This window comes from Bombyx mandarina, chromosome 23 (assembly GCF_030267445.1).
Source record: "Bombyx mandarina strain Sakado chromosome 23, ASM3026744v2".
NCBI classification, from domain to species: Eukaryota; Metazoa; Arthropoda; class Insecta; order Lepidoptera; family Bombycidae; genus Bombyx; species Bombyx mandarina.
In genome coordinates, this window is record NC_143229.1 from 18,780,344 (window position 1) to 18,808,008 (window position 27,665).

General features: G+C 39.4%; 2 protein-coding genes across 4 annotated transcripts in view; both read right to left on the bottom strand.

Annotated features, from left to right (window-relative positions):
- LOC114249789 (lysosome membrane protein 2) overlaps positions 1-13,369 on the bottom strand; it is a 35,366-nt gene extending 21,997 nt beyond the window's left edge. Inside the window, exons 1-3 of the mRNA XM_028183492.2 lie at positions 13,022-13,369; positions 4,330-4,421; positions 3,256-3,419 (exon numbers count right to left, since the gene is read on the bottom strand). Coding sequence (XP_028039293.2) covers positions 3,256-3,419; positions 4,330-4,421; positions 13,022-13,253 — 488 coding nt within the window. The 5' untranslated portion in view covers positions 13,254-13,369. The remainder of the gene's footprint in view (positions 1-3,255; positions 3,420-4,329; positions 4,422-13,021) is intronic.
- Positions 13,370-20,955: 7,586 nt separating this feature from the next.
- The window catches only part of LOC114249778 (anoctamin-4), a 47,338-nt gene continuing 40,628 nt past the window's right edge, over positions 20,956-27,665 (bottom strand). For all 3 annotated transcript variants that reach the window (XM_089737288.1, XM_028183479.2, XM_028183476.2), the window contains one exon: positions 20,956-27,560. In XM_089737288.1, the coding sequence (XP_089593414.1) occupies positions 27,454-27,560 (107 nt within the window). In that variant the 3' untranslated portion in view covers positions 20,956-27,453. The remainder of the gene's footprint in view (positions 27,561-27,665) is intronic.

Here is a 27,665-nt window from a genome sequence, read left to right on the forward strand (position 1 = left end):
GGAGCAGGTATAGTTCAATATGAAACCAAGCCAATAGTTAGAAATAAATAATTCTATGTACAAATACGGAATTTAGTTTCTGGAAAAAATATGTTAATTTAATAAAAAAAAAGGTGCCCATTAACTTCGTGCACGTGATAGAAGTGAAACTTCTTTTGCGATGTCTAGTATTGTGGTTTTCTTCATTTTTCATCTTTAAATCAAATTGCTCTAGTAATAGGGAACGCTGTGTATAAGAGAAACGACCTAGCTCGCTTTGTCCTTTCCCTCTCTCCACGGTCGAGTGGTTCGCGAGACGCTCTGTCTATTTTCTCACTCTCGCTCGTCGTAAATTGTATCTTTTCTCTCGAGCCGTAACGAATCTGTCGCTAGTTCAATTTTACTCTCAACGCGTGTAGAGAACTTTCACTTAAAAAAAACGTCTTCTTGGCGTAACGAAAATATACATAGGTATTAATAAGTAATACTTATTTATTTGGCAGCGAAAGCCTTGAGGAAGTATGGAGCCCCTACTTTATTTCGCGGGAAAATCGTGTTTTTGGATCACTCGTAATTAACACCACAGTTGAAACAATAGTAGTTTTATTGTTGCAGCGGCTTACACAGTTCTAAGTTACACACATTATATTTTTTTCGTCTTATGTATTTTCGGCGGTAAAGAGGTCCCGTGTCACAGACTATCTTCTTTTTTTTCACCTCTCGTGCGTTCCGTCTTACGCATCATAAAAATGTGCGTTCTTAGACGTCACACCCTAAAACGAGCTTCCATTTAGTGTTTGCTCGTCACGACAATTGGCTAATGTTAGCAAAGTCTTCAAGGGTGAACTCCGTGAGCTCCCATTTAGCTAAAGCTAGCCTAACCCCTCGATGTTGCTAGCTTGTACTTGATGTTAGGCAAAAAACGAAAATTGCTTATCATTATTATTCCGTACGAATATTGCCTATTTTATTGAATCCATAAAACACGAAACGATAAGCACAGCGGGAGGTTAATCTATAATATAGATAGCGTTGAAGAAAAAAACAGTATTTTGTTTGTCACGAGAAATACGCGGGCCGTATTTAATAAAATCATGCCATTGTGACTGAACTTCGGCAGGTAACTGGTCATCCCATGTGATATTCTTAGCCCATAGTGTTTGTAATATGAGCTTTGCTTGTAACATGCAAGGATTAATTAAACCAAGTGGATCAAGTGGATTTGGTAGGCAGCGGTTTGGATCTGCCCCTGGCATTGCTGAAGTCCATGGGCGACGGTAACCACTCACAATCAGGTGGGCCGTGTGCTCGTCTGCCTACATGGACAATAAAAAAAAACTGGAGTGAATAAAATTTAACGTTTATTTGTGTTAGGTTGATATGATATTTTATTTATTGCAAATAATAGTGTGTTTTTTACAGGCCCACAGTAAACCAAAGTAAATTAAAAGTTTTTGCATGAAATACGCGAGCCGGACCTAAGGATCTCTATTTGTTTTATTGCCCTTGTAGGCAGACGAGCATACGGCTCTGATGGTGAGTGGTCACCGTCGCCCATGGACGTCAACAATGCCAGGGGTAGAGCCAAGCCGCTGCCTACCGCTTAATACTCTCCACAAGTCTCGTTTGAAGAAGAACATGTCATAGCGCTCGGGAAACACCGTGGAGGGGAGCTCATTCCATAGCCGATGGTACGTGGCAAAAAAGACTTCTGGAAACGCACTGTCGATGAACGCAGCGGTTCCAGATAATATGGATGAACTCTGCTCCGATGGTGGGAGGTGAGATGATAAAAAGGAGATGATTAAATTCGTTAAAACCTGAAACCATGTTAAGTTGTAAACGAAGCATCATTTCGATGTTTACTAGGCTGCACTAAAAGTATCGGGAATGGAATATTTCCACTGTTCCTGTCATATTAAAATATTTTTAATTGAAAACTCCTTGGTTTTAAAAATCGAATACCATTTATTTATTTAAAAAAAAAATCTCGGTCTTGTCGTGAGGTTTTGTCAAACTTGTTTAGTCGTTGAGAAAATGGAATTGACTCGAGAAAATTCAAGAGCGATGATTTATTATGACTTTCGAAGTGGTTTAACACAAAAACAGTGTGTTGACCGGATGATTTCTGCATTTGGTGATGAAGCCCCATCCAAAACCACAATTTATCGCTGGTTTGCTGAGTTTCAACGTGGACGTGTCAAACTCAGTGATGATCCCCGTCAAGGTCGTCCAAAAACTGCAGTCACCCAAGAAAACGTTGATGCTGTGCGTAAGCTGATTGAGGAAGATCGACATGTGACATACCGCGAAATTCAGGCAACTTTAGACATTGGCATGAGTCAAAAACAAATAATCTTGCATAAGCAATTAGGTGTAAAAAAGTTGTTTTCCCGATGGATACCGCATTAGCTCTGTGAAGAGCAAAAAGCGGCTCGCGTTACTTGGTGCGTCAGAACTCTCGAAAGATTCCACGCAGGATCCTCAAATGCTACACAAATACAACATTGTATCAGGTGACGAATCCTGGATATACGCGTACGAACCCGAAACAAAAAACCAGTCACGAGTTTGGGTGTTCGAAAATGAGTTAAAGCCAACAAAAATTGTTCGTTCACGGAGTGTTGCAAAAAAAATGGTGGCCACGTTTGTCTCCAAAACCGGCCATCTTACGACTATTCCTCTTGAGGGACAAAGAACGGTTAATGCAGAATGGTATGCTAGCATTTGTTTGCCACAGGTCGTTTCTGAACTCCGTAAAGAGAACTGCAACCGCCGCATCATCGACATCACAACAATGCGAGTTCTCACACCGCGCACAGAACAAAAGAGTTTTTAGAGCAAGAAAACATAAAATTATTAGACCATCCGCCGTACAGCCCCGACCTAAGCCCTAATGATTTCTATACTTTCCCTAAAATAAAGAATAAATTGCGTGGACAGAGATTTTCATCACCTGAAGAAGCTGTGGACGCCTACAAAACGGCCATTTTGGAGACCCCAACTTCCGAATGGAATTTTTGTTTCAATGATTGGTTCCATCGTATGGAAAAATGTGTCAAATTTCGCGGAGAATACTTCGAAAAGCAATAAATACATTTTTAAATAGTAATCTTGTGTCACTTCGTTAATTTCCGAAATTTTCAGTGCCGCCCTCGTAATGAAGGGCAAACAAACACACTGTCACGTTTATAAATAAATCATGTAAATAAATAATAACAAATAACTGATCTAATATGAGAATATTATGTGTATGCACAGAAAACATTAACTTACGAATAAACATATGGTCCTACTTCTTCGACGTGTAGCTTCTTTTCATCGCCATCCCTCACTTGCTCCCAGTTCGTGTAGTTGAAGAGGTATACCTTCATCAGTGGCTCGACGGTCGGGTGCTCCCACAACGAAAAAGCCATTGAGTTGTTCCGGATTATCATGTTCTGGACAAACCATTAGTACAGGCGTTACACGAAATTCAAACTAACAAACTTTTTATATCTATTAGCCCACAGAGGTCCACTCGCTACGACGACCCTGCGCTGCCTGTGATCTTCTCAGCGGGTCGCGTTTCCGATCCGGTGGTAGATTAAGCGAAGCACGGCTCTTGCTAGGGTTCGTGTTAGCAACGTCGTCAGGTTTCTAGTCTAGTTAAGGTTACGCGGAAATAGCTTCTCAAGGCTATCAGCTTAGGTAGGAAAAAAAGCTGCCTGTACAATTCCCGAGAGCTTCAACAGGTCGTCAGTTCAAATATTGGAAAGCTTATGTTACGTTTTACGGTATGCGGTTGCCATTCAAGAGCTTTTCGACCCCACCGGTTATTTGCTCTATGAGCGATGTGCTTTGCCTCTAGAATCTTGCAATTCTTTAGGCCATATCATGTTATCATGCGAATCCTGTCATTACTGAATCAATTTCAAAGCCAAATTCTACATTGCTCTTTCAGTGGGCCTTCAAATAGAGCCTCGTCTCAGCTGCCAAGTCTCGCTGTGCTTACACTATGGGTCATTTCCAGTTTCACCAGGAAAAGTGGGCGAGCAAAGGCTCAGCTGGGAGGGCTGGGATTTTCCAACAGCTGCCCCAGCGCCAAAAGAGACCTAAAAACTCAAGAGCAGCTGCTTCGTGAATGCATCTACTATTGGATCGGAATCGCGACCTGCTGATAACATCCGGCGAGAAACTTAGCGAGCTGATGTATGGGTTAGGTTGCACGTCGAACGGTTTTTGTCGAGTTCGCCGAGTACGGTTACCGGGGTCCCTAAGCCTGCTCCTAGTGTTAGGACTGAAGGCGTCTAATGCAAGAGTTATGGCATCTGTAAGGATGTGTTAACAGTTGGTGTTTGGTATACTCACAGATAAGATAGCATCGTTGATTGTGTTTGTGAAGCACGAGAATATCGTCCCGATCAAACTCAGAACGAAGGTTGTCGACAGAACGACTAGCACTGCAACAAAATGAGGAGCCATTAACTTTCATTCGACGTTTAATATATACTAATATATAAATCTACAGTGGTTTTTACGGATGTTCCGTTATAACTACTGAACCGTGCATCCGATTGACTTGAAACTTGGTATCCATGTAGAAAATATATGTACTTAATGGATAGGCTAATATTTATATGAGTGTTGGACTCCCTACACCAGTTGCGGGGGCATTAATGATGAGAATCTTTGTGGGGGTGAGAAATAATAATATTCATTTTAAATGCCCAGCGAAGCGGACGGGTACTGCTAGTTATATCTATTACTAGCAGACCCAGCCACACGTTGCTGTTACTAAAGTTTTTGTTTCAAAATAACACGTGGCTGGCTATGCTAATACCAAAAATTAACAAAGTAAGAGCAATTGGATTTCGCTGTATTGCGTTTATTACGAAATAAATTTCACTTATACTTTAGCCTCAGCAATACGGCAAAACATTAGCCCTAGCAAAAGTAGCGCTTCGCAGAGTCTATCACTGGATTGGAAACGCAACCCACTGAGAAGATCCGACGAGAAACTCAGTGGGCTGAGTGGAACTCGCAACCTACACAGCACGCCACTGCATATGGCCAGTACATAGAATATCGCGTTCTCGTAGCCTTGGAGGAAATCGCCGGACTTCCGCCCTCCCCTGGGGACGAAGAGCGGGGCGGGGAGTCGGAGTCGAACTGACTAAAACCTCCTGTCGCTCAATAACCCGCGTCCGAACTTCGCATGAGACAGAACCCATGAAAAGGCAAAGGGGGGAAAGTGTCTCGTAGCCTACCCAAAAATCGCTTCCAAATTCCCATATCGATCCATTTAAAAAACTTCGCCGGCTCACAAAATAAGAATTATCTCGCAATTATCTCTCAGCCTGACCTTTAGGTTCATGTAAACGAAATCGTATGATCGTGTTTACGATATGAACATACATTATTATTAAGAAAAATAATTTAAAAAAAAAAATAAGAAAAAAAATTTGAGCGAAATGTAATTAAAATCATCGATGTAGTTAAAGTCGATTGAATATGAACCGTTATACATAACTCGAAAACGAATGTAAAAAAAAAATAGTTTAAAAAAACTAACAAAATACGCTTTTAAGAAAATTCATCTGCATCTGTTCATAAAATATTTATAACTACTGATACCATGCACCCCACGCTTTTTTTACAATAAAATCATTTTTTCTTACACTATTTTTAATTCATATTTATTAAAATTTATTTTCAATTTTATAGTTGGATTTTCTACAAAAGCGTATTTTATTAGTTTTTTTAAACGATTATTTATTTTTAATTTTTTAGTTGAATTTCTATTTTTTTATTTTTTTTTATAATTTTTTTTATATAGAATTGTCATCGGTCCTTAATAAGAATACCAAATTTCGAGTTAATCCGACGTTTTGAAGGGGGTCAAAATCATGTTCAAAGATTCTGTTACATACACACATACGTCTGAAGCTAATAAAAGCGTATTAAAATCAAGTTAATTGGACATTTTGAAGTTAAGAGAATAACGTTCGTAGATTCTGTTACATACAGAAATACCAAGCTGATGAAAAGGTGTTAAGAACTACCCAGACGGAAGACACAGTAAGTTCTTTCAGTCTCTTTATCTTCTTTGGGTGGACGAGCTCACAGCCCACCTGGTGTTAAGTGGTTACTGGAGCCCATAGACATCGACAACGTAAATGCGCCACCCACCTTGAGATATAAGTTCTAAGGTCTCAAGTATAGTTACAACGGCTGCCCCACCCTTCAAACCGAAAGGCATTACTGCTCCACGGCAGAAATAGGCAGGGTGGTGGTACCCACCCGCGCGGACTCACAAGAGGTCCTACCACCTGTAAAACCAAAGTTCTTCAACCAATGCGGAGTTAATTGTACTCTGTACTACAGAATCTGTAGGTATACGTCAATTAAGGGAGGATCTTCCACCGAGCGGGTGATATTGTTCGGTAGACCGACGGTCCGAATGTTGTTCGTAACTTGTATATATGTGAGCTTATCTTGAAAATGTCGTAAGCGTGATTCAGGCGTCTGTCAAATATCTTGTGTTGTATGATGGCTACCCGTTACACACTCCATTATTTCAGTCTCTTACCTTTCGCATCCATTCCCTACCGGCTATTTTGACCATATTTTTGTACAAGATCAAAACCGTAAAAACATTTTAAATTATGTCCATGACTGTTGTAGAAACTCTTTTTTTTTTTAAAAAGTATATTTTAAACAGCGGCGCGCTCTTTATATTTCAAACAAAACTACAAAATATTAATGTCCATTACTTAAGTTTGGTAAGAAACTTCATATTACAAAAACTATATAATACATTTGTAATGTGTTAATACACAAATTAGATAACGTAATAGGCAAACAGGTCAATTGGTAATGGGTCTGATGAACTCACAATAATTATTGTTGTAAATTATAATATTACAATAGTTTTTCCATTTAAAAAAAAACAATACTGTGAACTGAGCTGTGCTCGCAAAGCTGGTATGACTTTTTTTTCCCTACCTAAGCTGAGAGCCTTGAGAGGCTATTTCAGCGGAACCTTAACTAGTAGGTGAGCTCACGGGGCTCAAACCTGACGACGTTGCTAACACGAACCCTAGCAAGAGCCGCGCTTCGCAGAATCTACCACCGGATCGGAAACGCAACCCACTGAGAAGATCCGGCGAAAAACTCAGTGGGCTGTGCCTATGGGTTAGTTTACTAAAAGCACCGTTATTGGATCGGGAGGAGCCGGTGTCTGAGGATTAACTTACTCGTCGAGCCCTTCGTTGCAAGCGACGGGTTCGACGAGAACGATGACCGGTGCTTGAGGTACCTAAAAGCACCGTTAGTGGATCGAGAGGATCCGAAATGACGTATGGTACGACCGATTTTAGCTCTGCGCATTGGTTTACCGTGGAAGTCCCACCGTGGAAGATGGAAGTACCACCCGGCTGATAAAGACAAGATATTTTAGAATTGTCCGACTCTCCGAATTGTCCGTTAGAGTACCTCTCTTCTCTCTTCCTCAAGCTGCCTCCAGCCAATGCTAAGTGTAGGTCTTTTCATATTGCACACCAAACTTTCATCAATGTCCATTCACTAGCTTTCGCGCGAAAGAGTAACATACACGCATCCATACATTCTTACAAACTTTCCCGTTTATAATATTAGTCTACTATCTATATATTATTATAATACGCGAAGGAAAAACTTTTTATCCCTTTTTTACGAAAATTGCGCGGACGGAGGAGTATGAAATTTCCCACACTTAAAGAAAATATAGAGAAGGAGTGCAGAAAGCTAATATATTTTTTAATTATGCCTAAAAAATACATTAAATCAATAAAAAAAACATTACACACACTACCATGTATTTGACGCACACACGCATGCATACTATTTATTTATTGTCACACTTTTGTTCTTGACGTCTGTTGTCAAATTGAGAATAGACTAAATACTGTTTGTCTTTGTTAAATTTTTTCTGTGATTATAGAAATATAATAGTCTTTGAAAATAGAATCTTAGTAGTGTACAAACTTATAATTTCAATTATTTATAGTCGAATTTCGACTACGGGGGTACCACTAGTATAATATTAATTTACTCATATCTGGCAATAAAATACAACTATTGACACAGCGGACTCCACTCTTTTTTTTACAAAAAATTATTTACAATTTTTAATTGGTCTCTTTACTGGTGGTAGGACCTCTTGTGAGTCCGTACGGGTAGGTACCACCGTCCCGCCTATTTCTGCCGTGAAGCAGTAATGCGTTTTGGTTTGACGGGTGGAGCAGCCGTTGTAACTATACTACTTTAGGACTTATATCTCAAGGCTTACGTTGCATTGGCGCATTTACGTTGTAGATGTCTATGGGCTCCAGTAACCACTTAACATCAGGTGGGCTGTGAGCTGTTCCACCCATCTAAGCAATAAAAAAAATGGAAACGTGTATTTTTTCATTTTTTTTTAAAACTATATTTTTTTTTTGTGTATTGGTTTGTTTTCAAAATATACAACGAAGAAATCGTAGTAAAATTAAAACTAAATTAATAACTTTTTTGTAGATAGAAATCTCTTAAATATACTATGTTCATTTCTCCTCTAAATGAAATATAAGTTACGACACACGCACGAGAGAAAGGTCTAGGTTCTTCTCGGCAAGGGCGATACGGACGAGGCGTATGCGACCTCGTACCGCACTCAATGTGTTAATAAAGTCACACCTAATTACACAAACTGCATCTATTGTATTTGAGCAAGTGTTTTTTTATTATTAATACCCACTTTTACAAGTTTTTTTTTATTGCTTAGATGAGTGGACGAGCTCACAGCCCCCCTCGGGTTACGTAGTTACTGGAGCCCATAGACATCTACGGCGTAAATGCGCCACCCACCTTGAGATATAACTTCTAAGGTCCAAGTATAGTTACAACGGCTGCCCCACCCTTCAAACCGAAACACATTACTCCTTCACGGCAGAAATAGTCCTTTTAGATTACCAGATGAAAACAATTCCGTAACATTACAGTATATAGAATAGCTTAATATTCTTTCTATGAATATAATATATAAATCTACAGTAGTTTTTACGGATGTTCCGTTATAACTACTGAACCATGCATCCGATTGACTTGAAACTTGGTATCCATGTAGAAAATACATGTACTTAATGGATAGGCTAATATTTATATGAGTGTTGGACTCCCTAATAATATTGACAATAAATAATAATGTTAATTTTAAATGCCCAGCGAAGTGGGCGAGTACGGCTAGTCTATTCTAAATTTTAATATGAATCTTATTAATTGTAGTTATTGTAACATTTTCGAAGGGACTTTTTATAAAGCTATTATTAGATCGTCCTGTATCTATATGTCTGTGTCACGGAATGTAGGTCCTCGCGTGAGTCCGCACGGGTAGGCACCACCACCCCGCCTATTTCTGCCGTGAAGCAGCAATGCGTTTCGGTTTGAAGGGTGGTGCAGCCGTTTTAACTATACTGAGACCTTAGAACTCATATCTCAAGGTGGGTGGCGGGTAGATTGGGCTATTTTAACCCAACTTGTAGTGCTATTTTCTTTATATCTTCTTCCCATCTATATTTTTATTTTTTTATTGCTTATATGGGTGGACGAGCTCACGGCTCACCTGATGTTAAGTGGTAGCCGGAGCCTATAGGCATCTACAACGTAAATGCCGTCACCCACCTTGAGATATGTTCTAAGGTCTCAGTATAGTTACAACCCCTGCCTACCCTTCAAACCTAGTTTAAGGTCTAGTAAGGTTCTGTAAAGGGCTCTCCAGACAACGGCCCGCGGTTGGTTTTTATGCGGACAGCGACGCATGTTTTAATCAGAAAATAGTTTGGATAATAGAATTCTTTGGCATAACTTATAATCAATATTTGATAGAATTTATGTTTTTGTTGTAACATTCCATTCCCATGACATTATTTAAAACTGCAGTTATCTTTTGCTATTATTGGGGGAATTCCCCAAAAGTGATTTGTTTTTGAAAATATAATATTTTTCTGCGTCCTTCGCTCCCTACCTTTTGTAGTAAATTTAAAAAAGTAAGTTAATTCACCCGCAAATGTAGGTATGCAGCTTGGATAGTTCCGGTCGAGAAATACCTATGGATTGGACCTAGGATGAGAAGAAGCACGCGACCCGCCCAGCATTTCTAAAATTGAATTTATTTTATCGACTTTCTCATCTCTGTTCTTTTCTTGTTTTGTTTTTTTTTTCTTGCATTAAAATTTGTTTAAGAAATCTTTACTTTTTTTTAGTTTTATATTTGTTATTCTAATATTTTTACGGTTAGCGTGGTGTGGACAGGTGATGCGTAAAGAGGAGATGCATGTGACTAGGAGATGTATGGAAACGGTAGTGTAAGGGAATGGGGGAAGACGTCGCCCGGAGAAGACATGGATAGAGTGTGTGAATGACGATATGAGAGAGAGAGAGGTGTGAGTGTTGAGCTGACGGCTGATAGAAGAGAATGGAAGAAAAAAATTAACTTGTGCCGACCCCACCTAGTGGGAGAAGGTGGAGAAAAAGAAGAAGAAAATTTATTATAAACTAGCTGATCCGACAGACTTCATAGTGCATCAATCGATAAATAAAAGACACATCAAGGGGACACATCAAATGAAAAACAAAATTGTTTGTTTTTATATCATTCCGAGCTTTTTTATATTTTCTCACCTTTTAAACCTTCCCTGGACTTCCACGAATAATTCAAGACCAAAATTAGCTAAATCGGTCCAGCCGTTCTCGAGTTTTAGCGAGGCTAACGAACAGCAATTCATTTTTATATGTAGAGATATAGTTTCGTAATTTATTAATAAGAGTTATAATCTATGTGCGATCCGCCAAAAACAAATAAAATTTAAATTGGCCCATTGATGAAAAAGGTTGCTCACCCCTGGATTAGACTTTGGGGTCAAAGGGAAGACGACAAAGGGAAGATCTTCCACCGAGCGGGTGATATTGCTCGGTAGACCGACGCGACAGTCCGAACGTTGTTGTTCGGAACTTGTATATATGCGCTTTATCTTGAAAATGTCGTAAGCGAGATTCAGGCATCTGTCAATTATCTTGCATTGTATGATGGCTACCCGCCACAAGACGAATAAGTTTTTAAAAACTATGCCCGTCTCTGAAAACCACGAATATCATCGCAGAGGAGACGAAGATGACAATTTTATCTCGGAATGAAATACAGTGCAATCTTGATGTAACAAATCGGAAGGGAACAAGTAAATATTCCTTATATCAAATAATTCGGTAATCAGTTTACCGGTTTTCGGTTTGTTTAGGTCTACCATAATTTTTTATTGGTGGTAGGACCTCTTGTGAGTCCGCGCGGGTGGGTACCACCACCTTGCCTATTTCTGCCGTGAAGCAGTAATGCGTTTCGGTTTGAAGGGCGGGGCACCCGTTGTAACTATACTTGAGACCTTAGAACTTATATCTCGAGGTGGGTGGCGCATTTACGTTGTGGATGTCTACGGGCTCCAGTAACCACTTAACACCAGGTGGGCTGTGAGATCGTCCACCCATCTAAGCAATAAAAAAAAAATTGCAAAAAAATGACGAGGTAAAAAAAAAGTTTTATTTACCTCAACATTACATACTGATTCTCTCATCCCAGTTTTAGTCACTTCTTCTTACAATAATTATTACAGTACAGATTCTTGCGATAATTCATGAAAATATATTCGAGTTACGACAGTGGCTAATCTCGTCTGATGTCAATTGATTTGTATTTGCTTTAGTGTCATTATGCAGGAAGACAATAGGGGAATGTGTTTGTGTGGACTAAATACCGCCCGCGCTTCCACTAGTTTTTATTATTGAATATATATTTTATGATTGAAGCTTTACTGGTGGCCCGGAGGCCTGTCCAGTTTTACCAGGACGGGTGGGCGTGTAAAGTCTCAGCCAGGAGGGGTGGGATTTGCTAACAGCTGCCCGAGCGCCTCCGAAGGAGACCTAACAACTCAAGAGCAGCTGCTTCGCGAATGAATCTACTACCGGATCGTAATCGCGACCCGCTGAGAAGATCCGGCGAGAAACTCAGCGGGCTGATGCATGGGTTAGTTCCACTTGTGAACCAGTCGCGTTGTCAGACTTAGAATTCGATCAGGCTGTTTCGCACGTTATGGGCTTAAATACGTGCATGTATATTTTCTAGGCAGCGGTGTGACACTGTTCCTGGCATTGCTGACGTCCATGGGCGATGGTAATCACTGGCCATCAGATGGGCCGTATGCTCATCTGCCTATAAGGGCAATAAATACTTCGTCGTGTGTGGCCACGAAGACTGATATTCGAATTGTCGGAAATAATTTAAATAACAATAACATAAATTAAAAACGAAACTAAACCGAACATGTACTTAGTTCTAAAAGTGTCGCTGGTACCGGACGATAGCACGAGGATGTGTTTCCGGTTTTCTTGGTAACAACTAAAGAACTTTTCCATTATCGACAGCATCTCTATTTAGCTGCCCGACTCCGTAATTGTCCGCCTAATTCCTATTTAAATGCTTGTACCGACGTTTTTTAATGTCCTCGAAGTCGGACGAGTTGACGGCCTCGATGAGGGCCAGTCTGTCGCTCAAGGTCGCCAAGCAAGCACATCGGAATCACTCCTAGGTCAAGAGTTGAGGTCTCATTTCCGGTCTCATCTCAGGCTCGTGACGGCACTTAAGAATATACCGCGGAGGGCGCAGTTTTAGCGGCTGAAGTGGTACGTGGCGTTAATACGTGGGACCAACGCAGCGATTCCACGTATTACTGACGCTGCCATGGTGGTGGGTGGTGCTACCAAATAATATGATAACGGAATGATACGCATTTAGTATTAATAACCTAAAATTTACCCCCCAATTCTCGCCTTAACTGCGTAGCGAGTTCCACTGTTTATTCGCAGATAACATGTGCGGCTATATTGAAGAGGTCAATGCGACCTCGCGTCTCAAGGTGGTGGGTATGATGGCACATGGGGGAAGGCTTTATCGCTCTCAACGGCCTTTCCCGGACGAATTAAAACAGTGACTTACGCGTGTAATATTTTTTATCCGACTGCTGTCCCCAGCAGAGCGCCGACCATTGTTTCTGGACTCCGGAACACGTGAACTGGCCTCTCCCGCAGCTAGTACAGCCTGGCACGGTCAGCACCGTGTCCTCTCTGATCAAGACCTTCCCAACACCAGGGGCGGGCGTTGAGACCTTCTCAACGTCTTTCGTTATCATCGGCACTGCAGTGTTCCTGTCGCCGTTGAGGTTTTCCATGTTCAAAACCAAACTTCGCTTGGCATTATTTTGCGATTTGCGATACGTGGCGCGTTGCGGTGCGTCTACACCCGATCGCGGTCCGAGCACGACTGGACGTCTCCGCGCGACCTATAACATTATTCTTTAGTAAATGGGTTATCGAGTTATCGTAAATATGTTGTTTTTTTTTTTATCTGTTGCAGCACGCCGCTGCGGCCTGTAGTTGTCTTAGGCTTGAAGTTTTGATTTAAGGTCGTTTAATAGGTCGGGTCGCAGCGGTTAACGTAGCTGCCGATGTCATTGGAACGATAATTGTGAGGAATGCACGTGAAGAGCTGCCGCGTTAAGCGCAATGTATCGAAATCAAAAAAAAATTGACGCCCAGATTCTAAGGCGACGCACGGACGCGGGGCATATCTGACGGCTGTTTTGCGTTACATTACCGGTTTGCGAATAGTGAAATAAAACTAAAACCTAAAATTGTTTATGCTTGTTTTGGTAAATTAATATTGTTACTCACTTAGGTTAGGTTCGTTCCTAGACGGTATGTTTAAATGTTTATTTATGCTCATTTTATTTTATCCAACAAAATGGTACCTACATACTTTAGTTAAATATAAATGAACTATATTAGAAAATGTTGTGAATTTTCTTTAAAAAAATGCGAAGAAACTTTTTCCCCAACCTATTATATTTTTGCAATAACAGTCAATGGTGTACACATAAAACCTTTTCTTGTGGTCTATCATACCTTGATTTTATTGGCGCAAACAAAAGACAGTTTCGTTTGAAATTTTATCTGTTGAAATTCGTTTTACGGACAATGGTGTTCTCCTGCCTACTCTATCGAATGCACCATCGGATTTTTTTTATATATGATTTTCAAAATTATTATTGGAATTAAATGTTTTTTTTTTTGTTTTGCTTTTTTCTTTTTCCTGCGTAACCTGATAACCTTAGAAGGCTATGCTGGCGTAACCTAAGTATTAGGTTAGCTCACGGGGCTCTAATTTGTGGACCAGAAGTTCACCCGTCATTGGCTAACTGTATCACGCCGAAAAGTGTTTAGTTTTTGGCGGATAGAATAGTAAAAAGTAAGCGCAGTGTGGGACGGCCACCTACGAGATGGACCGACGACCTGGTAAGAACCGCTGGGTCACATTGGATGCAAGTGGCAACGGACCGGCCGCACTGGAGATCACTTGGAGAGGCCTATGTTCAGCAGTGGACAATGGACAGGCTGAAATGATGATGATGATGATGAAAATAGTAATCATTTCGAAGCCAACGAGGCTCCACTTCAAGACCCAAAGCGGGGGCATGTCTGCCTCCTGCTCATCATTATCCTGCCCTTCTCCCAGTCACCTGGGGTCGGCGCAACATGTTTTCTCCTTCCATACTCCTCTATCATATACCATTTCTTCGCTCACTCCCCTCTTACACATATCGTCTTTCACGCAATCCATCCATTTCTTCTTAGGTCCACTTCTTCCTTTATATTCTTCCACATTCACAGTTAACATTCTCTTACCAACCTCATTTTCATTTCGTCGCATCACATGTCCATACCATCCCAAACGCGCACTTCTCAGCTTCTCTGTCACAGGTGCCACTTTCAGACTTCCTCTAACATATTCATTCCGTATTCTATCCGTTCTCGTTACTCCGCACATCCATCGCAACATTCGCATCTCTGCTGCATGCAATCCCCTTTCATCTGTCACTTTGTCTGCCCCCTGATGTCCCCAACAGAAAAACATCGGATTCAAACACACACAGTAAATATTTAATGTATTTAAAAACGATTTTTTTACTGTATGTAATCTTGTCGGCGGACATTGATAATTTGATGATCTTGTCAAAACCCGAACGTCATGATTTCTTATCTCTTTAAGGTCAGAGGCAATGAAAACAGGGGAGAACGCAAAAAAATATAACAATTCGTTCCGATAAAGGGTCGCGTATCGAAAACGAAAGCTGTTAATGTTCGAATTTTTATTTATTGAATTTGTAGGAAATAAAAATACCCACCTGATGGTGAGTGGTTACCGTCGCCCACGGACGTCAGCAAGAGCAGGCAGAGCCAAGCCGCTGCCTACCGTTAAGTACTCTCCGCAAGCCTCGTTTGAAGAAGGAAAAAATAATGTTTGTTCTCTTTAAATTTGTGATTAAAGGTAGGTACAAAAAAAACATGTTTCCAGCATTAGCGCAACACATGAATAGATAGAAACAACTAAAATTATTGTCCTAAAATTTCTAATAATCCAATAAAATAAAACAATAGAAAAACATATTATTTACATTCGGACCCTATCTAAACAAAACAAAATTGTATTTCTGTATTTTGCAAGTGACATAAATAAAATATGTCTTATAAATAAATAATCAACGCTGGAGAAGTTCCAATTATGTACGAATACATAATTTGCAAAGTACAACATCAGATTCTAGCTTATGATGAAGTCGTCGTGGCCTAAAGGATAAGACGTCCGGTGCATTCGTGTGTAGCGATGCACCCACGTCGAATCCCGCAGGCGAGTACCAATTTTTCTAATGAAATACGTACTTCACAAATGTTTTAGGTATTAATATATATTTTATAACATATATTAAGGGTATTAATATAATGTTTTGGGTATTAATATAGAGATTAGTCGTTCACATATGACTTATGTTACAAGCTAGATCTTTTATTAGTTGTTTTTTATGCGTACCTTTTTTATAGTTTGTAATGTGTATTGTGGGGTTTATAAATAAATGAATTAACGAGATGGGGCCAGGTAATACTTTCTTGTACAAACACTTGATCTAGGACAACACATGAGAATAGAAAAAAAAAATAGCATCGGAACGGCCGCCAGAGTCAATCAATGAGAGGATGTGACAATATTCTCTGTTTGTCGCATCTCAGGTCATTGACTTTACGATTGAATGAATATTGCGTATTTTGTTTAGACAGGACATTTAAGGCATAGAAACCTATGGAAATCGCTTCAGTGTCTGTTTTTTTTTGTACCTTTTTCTTATTGCTTATTTGGGTGGACGAGCTCACAGCCCACCTGGCCTTAAGAGGTTACTGGAGCCCATAGACATCTACAACGTAAATGCCGCCCCCCACCTTGAGGTATGAGTTCTAAGGTCTCAGTATAGTTACAACGGCTGCCCCATTCTTCAAACCAAAACGCATTACTGCTTCACGGCAGAAAAAGGCAGGGTGTTGGTACCTACCCGTGCGGACTCACAAGACGTCCTACCACCAGTAATTACGCAAATTATAATTTTGCGGGTTTGATTTTTATAACACGATATTATTCCTTCACCGCGGAAGTCAATTGTAAACATTTGTCAAGTACGTAATTCATTAGAAAATTGGTAACCGCCTGCGGGATTCGAACACCGGTGCATCGCTACATACGAATGCGCCGGACGTCTTATCCTTTAGGCCACGATGACTTCGAAGACTACCTAAACTGGTAGCCTTGAGAGGTTATGCCAGCGTAACCTAACGGGTATGTGAGCTCACGGGGCTTTAACCTGAAGACGTTGCTAGCATTGATCCTAGCAAGAGCAGCGCTTCGCAGAATCTACCACCGGATCGGAATCGCGACCCACTGAGAAGATCCGGCGAGAAACCCAGTGGGCTGTGTCTACAGGTTAAGTGTCCGTTCTATCCCGTGTCTGCTTTTAACTCGAGCACTTGGCCTTGCCCCACCCTTAAATCTTAACGCATGAAGCAATGATTGACTTGATGGTGTAGTAGTCAGGGGCCCTGACAGTTGCGCCGACGGTCGCGTGTTCGATTCCCGCATCGAGCTAACATTCGTGTGATAAATCCTTTGCTTTTTGTCTGGGTGTTTCATCATCATCATCATCATCATCATCAGCCCACAGTCGTCCACTGCTGGACAAAGGCCTCTCCCAATCGACATCACTGAGCCCGGCCTTCGACTCTCCTCATCCACTTCTTGCCGGCCACCCTTCGGTGGTCATCGCACCACCTAGCCAGGGGGCATCCCACGTTACGTCTTCCGCTGCGCAGTCTTCACTCGAGAACCCGTCTGCTCCAGCGATCGTCAGTTCTACGCCATATATGGCCAGCCCACTGCCACTTCAGCTTGCTGACTCTTTGAGCTATGTCGATCACTTTAGTTCTCTGTCGAATAACCTCATTCCGGATGCCTTCAGACAAACCCCGAGCATGGCTCTTCCCGCAGCTCGCTGAGCGACCTTGAAGCAGCAATGCGTTTCGGTTCTAAGGGTGCTGTTACACACTACTCTACAAAGCAGCTTTGCCCTAATCAGCTCGTTTACAAGCTCGCTGTGTTTTCCATTAGAGTCATCATTTTTAGCTTTCATGTAAAATCAAATCATATTGAAAACCAGTTAGAATCTGGAAGCCGTCGCGAGCATACATAAGTTAGAATCTGGAAGCCGTCGCGAGCATACATAAGTTTGAGAAGTCAACAATAGTGTTGTAAAATTGTGAAGTCTGATAAAGACAGTTTAGTTGTGAAAAGTTTTTGTGTTTTTTTTTAAAAAGAAGTTTGAGAAAGGCCGTGTAACAGTGCCCCACCCTTCGAAGCCGTTGTGCTTTAAAAACGGAGACCACTAGAACTCATGTCTCAAGACGTGTGGCGGCATTTACATTGTAGATGTCTATGAGCTTCGATAACCACTTAACACCAGATGGGCCATGAGCTCATTTACCCATCTGAGCAATAAAAAAAAGGTATTACGAAAAAAAAAAAAAATGTTTACTTTATCAGTGTAAATGCAAAATAAATTTCCCCATTAAAATCCTTAGTGATGATTTCAATGATAATTATTTATCATGCGTCAGTCATACTGTCGTTTCCTGTTTCTCTTATCATAGTATCGTAGTGAGCGTGCCTTCAATTCATCGTGATGCCAGCTTAAAACATTTTTTACTTGTATTTACTGTAGTATCATTCATCAAAAGGCATTTTATTGCTTGTGTGGGGGGTCGAGCTCACAGCCCGCCTGGTGTTAAGTGGTTCCAGGAGCCCATAGACATAGAAAGACATAGAAAAATAAGGTGTTAGCTTAAAATAAAAATAAAATGTATTTTCCAGTAAATTATACAATCTCGTTGCAATAGGCATTTTTACTTTGACATCATGATTTATTTACTTTGTTCGCATACAGTATTTAGCATTCAATGATACTTATCTTAGAAACATTGCAAGTGATTACACAGATTTAACTAAAAAAAATCAACGCTGGTTTAATTGACGACACAGCTAGCGCCATCTATTTTTGTATTCGGAACATCAGGCCACATCTTTAAACGCATTAAAAAGAAAGTCGTGTTAGTTACACTATTTATAACTCAAGAACGGCTAAACTGATTTAGCTGAGAATTTGTGGGGAGGTAGCTTAGAACCAGAAGAAGGACATAGGATTCTTTTTATCACGTTCCCGGGGACGTGACATAAAACGTGGTATAACAAGACGCAACTGATATGGAATAATAAAACGCAACTGACAGCTAAACGTAATGTAGTCTATAGTTAATTATAGTAGAATAACTAGAATTTTGAAGTTGATCGGTTGATGTGCTTGTTTCGATTTTCTGTTAGCTTATTGTGGCGAGATAGGTCATCATTAAGAAAGCCATGGCGCGACAAACACGATCAAATCTTTTCCGACGAAGCCGTAATGCAGCTAGGATTCGAAACATTGCGAGTGAAAGGACTGAGGGAGAACAAGAACATACAATAATAATAATAACATCTAAAATACATGGCCAATAAAGTATCATTAAAATACTTCCTTTTTTAATTTACATTAATTGTCCAAATAAAAAAATGATCTTGATAAAATCAAAAGTCTGCTCATTTATTGCCTCTAAGGCGTAACAAAGTTCACCGGGTCACATAGTGCATTTATAGATTTATTAAATAACGCAAAACGTTACAAATTTTACAGTATTTTAGACGGAAGGGGGCACTTGTTTTAAATATATTTCGCCTTAGTACTAAAGTTACATTCCTCTGCAGTCGAAGACCGAAATAATAGAGAATTATAAATAAGCGAGCCCACTGATTTTCTCACTGGATCTTCTCAGTGGGTCGCGTTTCCGATCCGGTAGTAGATTCTGCGAAGCACTGCTCTTGCTGTGGTCAGTGTTAGCAACTTCGCCAGGTTAGAGCCCCGTGAGCTCACCTACTAGTTCGGTAACGCTGATATAGCCTCTCAAGGGTATCAGCACAGGTTGGAAAAAAAAGTAAGAAGCATCATGGTGTATAGGGGACAAGTCGAAGTGTCCAGGGCCCTGAAACTGCGATACTTTAAGACAAATATTTTTTCTGTATGGAAACTAGCGACATCTTGTAGCGGATGCCCTTAAACTTATATGTTGTTAAAGCTAAGGCATTTAATTATTGTATAACTAAACACAGAAAATAATAAAAAGTAATAAATCTTACAAGCCTTTATTTGTTATAGACAAATTTATTAAATTTTATCAATTTGTGGTTTCTGAAAATTTACAAAATTCTTCATTATAAATATAATATAGGATAGGTAATATGTTACTGCCATCTACAGGAGCAAAGAGAAACTAATCAAAGCGATGCCATCTAGTGGCCGACGCCCGTAAGAATTTTTGTTGAGTGCTTGAGTTGCTTATCTATAACTAATTAATGTGTATTATCTATGAAAGTGTCCGCCTGTAAACAGCAACTTATTGTGGGAAGACTCACCGAAATAGCGCTAGTGTATGAAGTGGAAATTATATGAATGTAGCAGTTTTAAACTGAGCGAAGTGTGCTGGATTAAAGTGAAGTGTGGTACCTAGTTTATGGCGCTGCTTTTAAAACCTTTCCACTTGCTACTGTGGCGCCATCTTAATTTGCTCCCTTTCAACCGACACTTTTTAATACTCTTAATCCTCCATATCTAAAACAATCGAGCCTTACCGATCGTTCTGAGAGAACGTTGTTTTCTATTATGTGGCGTTGATTATTAAATATTAAGTTTGTCTAAGGAATTTGTTAGTGCCGCTACTGGCCAAAAGATGGCGCCTGATGTCACTAAAAACGACTCTAAGGGGTGTTGTGGTTAATTATAAATCTTTTTTTAAGACTTGATTTGCTGTAATCGTGTCGTGAGCAAACAAACAGTAAGGTATGAATTGATTGAGCTAGATACTATAATCTAAATTACGTTAGAACAGAAATAATATCATCGAATACCTTTTAAAATAATGTTACGCGCTGGGGTTTGGGATAAATAAAAATTGTACCGAATTATAAGGTAACACTGTATTAGCACTTAGAAGACTTAACGAGCACTTTAAATTTCTCAATTCACTTCTTCTGCTTCGCTTTAGGTGATCCGTTCGCTGTTTCGCTTCGAGTAGTTCCGATTACTAACTGACTGCGTGCCATCTCTGAAACGCTTTTATAGCCGATACCACATCCCTAGAATTATCGGGAATATTCTACACAAGTCGAGAATTGTGTGTTTCCGCTATTTGACAATAGATGGCTTTGTACTTCTCGAGCGTTCTAGATGCTGTTAGATCCTTCGATACTCGTTCGGCTATAGTTGGCGTTACTCTTACATGTGTAATAATAAAATAAAAATTGTGGCAAAATCATTTAAACAGGTTTTTTATTTTATTTTTAAGTTTGAGCGCTCTTAATGAAAAACCCTTTACCTATGTTGTTAAAAAGTGAAGTTAAAATAAAACAAATTATTCCGAAACAAAATATTTATTTAGACATTGAGTATTATTACTATTTAACCACACAGAGATTCCAGAATACCCGCTAAAGTTAAGTTTACTTTGAATGCATACTGTAAGTCTTTGACGGTCCGATCTCTATTCCAACGCGAGCTGTTGACTATAAATAATTTTAATATTCGCCCAATTTGCGGCGTCTTCGATTCTTTGTTTTTGTTTTATCTACTGTTTTAAAAAATGGACATACATCAAAATGAAGGCACAGATGTTTCGTGTAAATGGATACAGGGCTTTATTATGTGCTAGCGACCCGCCCTCGCTTCGCTTCAGGGACTATGATTATATTTATTATAGCTGAATCCCGCGATGCTACCCGCGTTTAGTGTCGTATCGCGGGTGACGCCGCGGGGTGAAGTTAGTCTAAAAAAAGTAGCTTAAGTTACTCCTTATATCATCAGCTGCCTATTAGTGAAAGTCTCGTCAAAATCGGTCCAGCCGTTCCAGAGATTAGCGAGAAAAAACAGACAGACAGACAGACAGACAAAAATTGTGAAAAATGTTATTTTGGTTTATGTAACATATATACATTCATATGCATGTATGCAATTTTATTTATATGTATAGATTGATTATCTGTTACGTGGCCGAAATCAGCTCCAGATATAAAGAGTAGATCTCCAATAGATTGAGGAGTAGGTTTTCGATATATGGTAACTATAACCATTATACATGTATAATTAATTACGCGGGTTTAATTTTCAATGTAGTTTGTGATTCCGATACCGCAATCGGTAGTCGTTCAGGGACTGATTATTTACGGCGTCAGAAACTTTACGGATCCGGGTCGACAGTATGCCTCTGACGTTAATTTCAACGCACGTGGAATGATGTAAGCTATGGAGGGAAGAAGTAAGGAGAACAGTCCCATATGGGAGAAGCTTGAAAAAGTGCCCCACTTTCAGCACTAAATAACAGTTCAAAAATCCTCCAGAATGGCGCTAGCATCGGCACAGGGTATGATATGAATTGAGCAGTTGTTAACTGATTGAAGTATGCTGATTTAAGAAATTTAATATATTTAATGACTAGAGTAGTTAGTGACAGCGTAATATCCAAGACCTCACATGTTTACATAGTCCAAACTTATTTCGTCAGTATAACCTAAAATTATTGCTGTAGTAAAACGTGGAGACATCGATTGCATTTTCTTATCAGCTTTAAATAAAATACTTTTTGTGATTTTGTAGTGCTTACAGTTCTTTCGTCCTATTTTATTTCTCTATCTTATTCTATTAGCTTTCAGCGCCTTTTTTAAATTTACCCGGTTGCTACTGTAGCGCCACCCTTATTTAGCAGATTTTAACGGACACTTCTTCACACACAGAGACGGTTCTCCTTACCTCTACCCTCCATAATGCAAGCAATGCATTTCATAGTTGTCAATGTTACAGTTGTCAATACAAGTTAAGTACAGTAGATTGGGGGGAATAGAGACTAGAGGTAGAATAGGGACAAATCTGGGATGTCACAATACTTTTGTTGAGTTGTTAGATTTAACTTTGTTGAACTGAAAATTACTTTTATTTGGTGTTTAAGAATATAAAATAGTTTAATTTAGTCATCAAAGTTTTGTAACTCATTAAAGATATTAAAAAGTTAATAACCTAAAGTTAGGTACCTACCTAACAACTAAATAGTGTCAGCCCTATCGAAAAACTCTATTGTCCCCATACGTAGCCTGATTCACCCCAAAGCCAAGGTGAATCGGGTCAAGCTAGTTTTTTCCAGTCTTTGTGTATATTTTGTAATTAACTATGTATAGTAACGCATCGTATATAAACATTTAAGCCTCCGGAACTATTTTAATGTCAATTTTATTGGTATTACCCTAAGAAAAACCATTGAAAAGTTATGTTGTAAATGAAAAGGGTCCCGATTTCCTCCAATCCCCCAATCTACGGTACTTAATGACTTAATTAATACTATTTTCAAGGTTAAATTAGATGAAAGGCTATTCGGCTTAAGCGATATTTTGCTTAACACGCATCATTTATCTTTGTAATTAAAGATCCGTTTTATTTGGTATCAGCATCAACAGTTCGATGTTTGTAATTGAACTTCAATTACGTTTACAAATAGCTGTAGAAGTTTTTTCGTTATGGTATTTTTTCCAAAATTCAAACTTTAAATGGCTCTACTGTAAAATTTCAAAAATATAGCTTAAATCATATAGCTTTTTATCCCTCGGTTTGATATTCGCAATCCGAGTTACGTCTGTCCTTTTCACGCTCTATCCAGTTCGAGGGGGACAGAGAGCTTTTTCGCAATTCCCTATAAACAGCCGATTTGTTTTTCATTTAATATCAAATATTAACGTAACGATAAACTAATATCACATTGCGTGTTGGACACGTTTTTTTTGTATTGAGTCAATACGTGGTTAGTAACTGTTATTTTTCGTTAATAAGGGGTGTTTGTTAGAGGTAAGTACAAGAGATAAATGCTTTGTTGTGGCATTAAGTTTTTGACGTGATAACGTCTTGTAAATGGATGAACACCGGCTGGACGCACGTAAAAGTGTCACGTTCCGCCCGAGCGTGAGCGTGCAAGCGAGAGCGCGGAACAAGCGATAGAGAGGCACGATCGGCCCAAGCGTTGGCTTGTGACACGTTTATTTCTCTTCTCGCGTGACGTCAGAGCTAGTAGTTCAAATAGTTCTGCTGACATTCTTACGTAAAACTATCGTCTGCAAACCGACTTTACGAACAACCAATTGTTACTTTTTGAATGCTATCAAATTATCCGACTTGATTGACTTTTCATAGTGTATGCAGTTCATTCCGAGATGTGGTTTAATTTCATTTTTATGACGCTGTATCAGTTAGCATGACCACACAGTTTTTTATTACACGATGTTATACTCACATTGCGGAACTCATTCGCGAGTATTTTTTTAAATTGCTTAGTTGGGCTTATGGCCCGCCTGGTGTTAAGCGTTTACCGGAGCCCGTGGACATATACAGCGTAAATCTCGCCAGCCACCTTGAGATATGAGTTCTAATGTCTCAGTTTTTACAGTAAAACGGTTCCCCCGCCCCTCGAACCAAACGCATTGTTGCTTTACGGCCGAAATAGGCAGGAGCATGATCCCAAGTATTTCATAGAAAAGTAAGAGTCAGCGGGATTCGAATCCCACACGGTCGCCTCTCCCGATACTAGTACAACGTCTAATCTCGTTTAAAATCTTTAAAATATCACAAACATTTATTAAACAAGTTAGAAGTCATTACAGATCTCTCCTCTACCCGATGATATGTAGGCGAAGTAAAATGTCCCTTAGAAATAAGGTGACACTCTACAAAACTTGCATACGCCCCGTCATGACCTATGCAAGTGTAGAGTTCGCTCACGCGGCCTGCACCCACTTAAAATCATTCCAAATTATTCAATCCCGTTTTTGCAGGATAGCCGTCGGAGCCCCGTGGTTCGTCAGGAACGTCGACCTCCATGACGACCTGGACTTAGAGTCCATCAGTAAGTATCTACAGTCGGCGTCGATGCGCCACTTCGATAAAGCGGCACGACACGAGAACCCTCTCATCGTGGCCGCCGATAACTACATTCCCGATCCTGCGGACAGAATGGAAAGCAGTCGACGTCGCCCAAAACACGTCATCTCGGATCCTCCCGATCCACTAACGGTGCTTCTAGGTACTTCAAGCACCGGTCACCGTTCTCGTCGAACCCGTCGCTTGCGACGAAGGGCTCGACGAGTAAATTAACTCCCAGACACAGCCCACCACAACATTCTCGCCGGATCTTCTCAGTGGGTCGCGTTTCCGATCCGGTGGTAGATTCTGCGAAGCACGACTCTTGCTAGGGTTCGTGTTAGCATCGTCGTCAGGTTTGAGCCCCGTGAGCTCACCTACAAACGTTAGGGTTACGCTGAAATAGCCTCTCAAGGCTCTCAGCTTAGGTAGGAAAAAAAAAAAAAAAAAAAACACAGATCTATCTTTATCTTTCACGGGTGCTATTTGACCTTTTATATTTATCTTCATAAACTGAATGTCTCATAATAAAATTTCTTAATAAGTTAAAGAGAATTAGCTATTATTAGTAAACACTTAATAATCATAATGTCGTTATTAAATTCATATTTATCTTAACACTTTAGTGGTCCCTCGCGCCATCTCTATTAAATATAAGTAAATTTTAGTTTTAACTAGTGAACAACAGATGGTGCTGGCTCTGATTAAAATCAGGGCCGCATCTGTTTCGCTATCAACACGCTTTGCTTAGCTCGAAGTGTGTTAAAGAAGGGAATCTTTCGTGAGAATTTTCCACAACTTAAAGAGATTTGATTAACTTGAAATTTTGCACATGCGTCAAGGACTAATAATGATGATACAATATCTTCATTATTCCTGACTAAGATCCTGAGTAGGAAAGTTAATAATAAAATAAATCTTCAATTTTTAATTCGCATCCTGACAAAGCGTGTATTGGCGTATTTATAGTAAACTTAAATTATTATTTTAAGGTGTCTTATCATAGTCACTTTCAATCTAACGTTTTGCACTCGAAGGCTAGTCTTGCTAACCACATTATCCAATGCCTCAACTCGAGAGATGATTCTCTCACCACTTTGCTTAGTGCGGGGAAATTTGATGCACTGTTTAAGCTATTTATCTTACTTTGTTTGATAATTGACATCTTGTGCCTTAAACATGTCATTACGGATCCTTCCGATCCACTAACGGCGCTCTTAGGTACCGCAAGCACCGGTCACTGTCCTCGTCGAACCCTTCGCTTGCGACGAAGAGCTCGACAGGGTTAATTTACTAATCCTCAGACACAGCCCACTGAGTTTCTCGACGGATCTTCTCAGTGGATCGCGTTTCCGATCCGGTGGTAGATTCTGCGAAGCACTGCTCTTGCTAGAGCCAGTGTAAGCAACACTCCCGGTTAGAGCCCCGTGAGCTCATCTATACGTCAAGGAGAAGCTGAAATAGCCTCACAGGGCTATCAGCATAGGTAGGAAAAAAATACATCTTGTTTATGTTTTTGATATGCGTTCTTAACGATATTTTTGTCGTTTGTAATTAAATCGTGTGGTGAGCGATACTCTCAAGCGCAAAAGGTTAAATTAATTATCAAATCCTCCATTTATACTTATTTACAAGATAGTAATTGAACATTATGAATCCATCCCACAATTATAAATATTTTTTTTCTTTGATAAACTATGTAGCTTTTCGTTGTGATCAAAATATAACTAGTATTTATATTTTTAAAGTCAACTGAGTAATAACTAACCGAGTAATAACTAAATAAAGGTCCTTAAATAATTAAGCTATAGTAATCAATAATATACCTCATTTAACTCGCTTCACAATGCAATTATCCGATTTTCAAGACATCGAAAAAGAATATTTTCGATGTAATTATGAAATTAATATTTGCGAATTTCGCTGATGTCCATAAGCATCAGTAGCCTCTCGCCATCCGGTATGGATGTGTCACCGTTGTGTCCTCATCTTATGAAACTCCATCTAATTAATTCATTATATACATTAAATACGTATCACTAAATAATATGCATCCAATCTTCAATTATATACCTCTTATGCCTTTACATAATTAGCCTTTTCGCATTAAAAGTGTACAATTTCCAAAAATATTTGAAATTGAGTTAATATGTATAAACATTTGGTATCACCAGTATTTTTCTCATAAATACTATCAAAAGAGCGTAGTTTAGTTTTTTTTTATATAGTTTACCTATGTTGTGACTACTATTAACAAAATTAATACATAATTATATCTTACTTTAAAAGACAGATAACGTACATAACTGGTAAAAAAAATGTTGCAAAGATGATTAATATTAAAAATATCACATGTTAAAAAACCTTTAAAACACTCTCCTGTAAAATTAGTAAGTTTTGAGATTATCTATATATATATATATATATAAATAAATAATACGTGAAGCAAAAATTTTGTACCCCTTTTTACGAAAATTGCCCGGACGGAGTAGCATAAAATTTTCCACACTTATAGAGAACATAGAGAAGAAGTGCAGAATGCTAATTTTTTTGAAAAATTATGCATTAAAATACAATAAATCAATAAAAAAAACATTACACACATTACACATGTAGTTGACACACACACGCAGCCACATTGTTTGTATTTTGTCAAACTTTACTTATTGCATAGTCTCTGGTCAAATTGAGAATAGATTAATTGTAGTTGGTCTTCATTAATTTTGCCTAAAGTGTAATCTTGGCGAAATCTATGATTATATAATTTAACAATAGAATCATAATAATGTTCAAACTTATAATTTCAATTAATTATAGTCGAATTTAGACTACCGCGAGACCACTAGTACAGTTTTAATGCGAGAAGACGAAATTAATGTTTAAAAGAATCTTAACGTATTTTCAGCGGTTTCCAACTAAGAAACAAAAGTATTAGAGTCTAATGGCGTTTCGTCTGATGTCAGTGCGTTATTTGTGGAGAAGAAGGTTTCTGGGCGACGGCAACGTGCGCGTCCAGCCCGTCCGAGGCCCGGGAAGTCCGACGCAGCCACGGACCAGCGGGGCGCTCTGTAACAATCAATTTAGTACCGCTATTCAATAACAGATGGCGATATTGTTCGCTCTGTAACAATCAACTTAGTACCGCTATTCAATAGCAGATGGCGATATTGT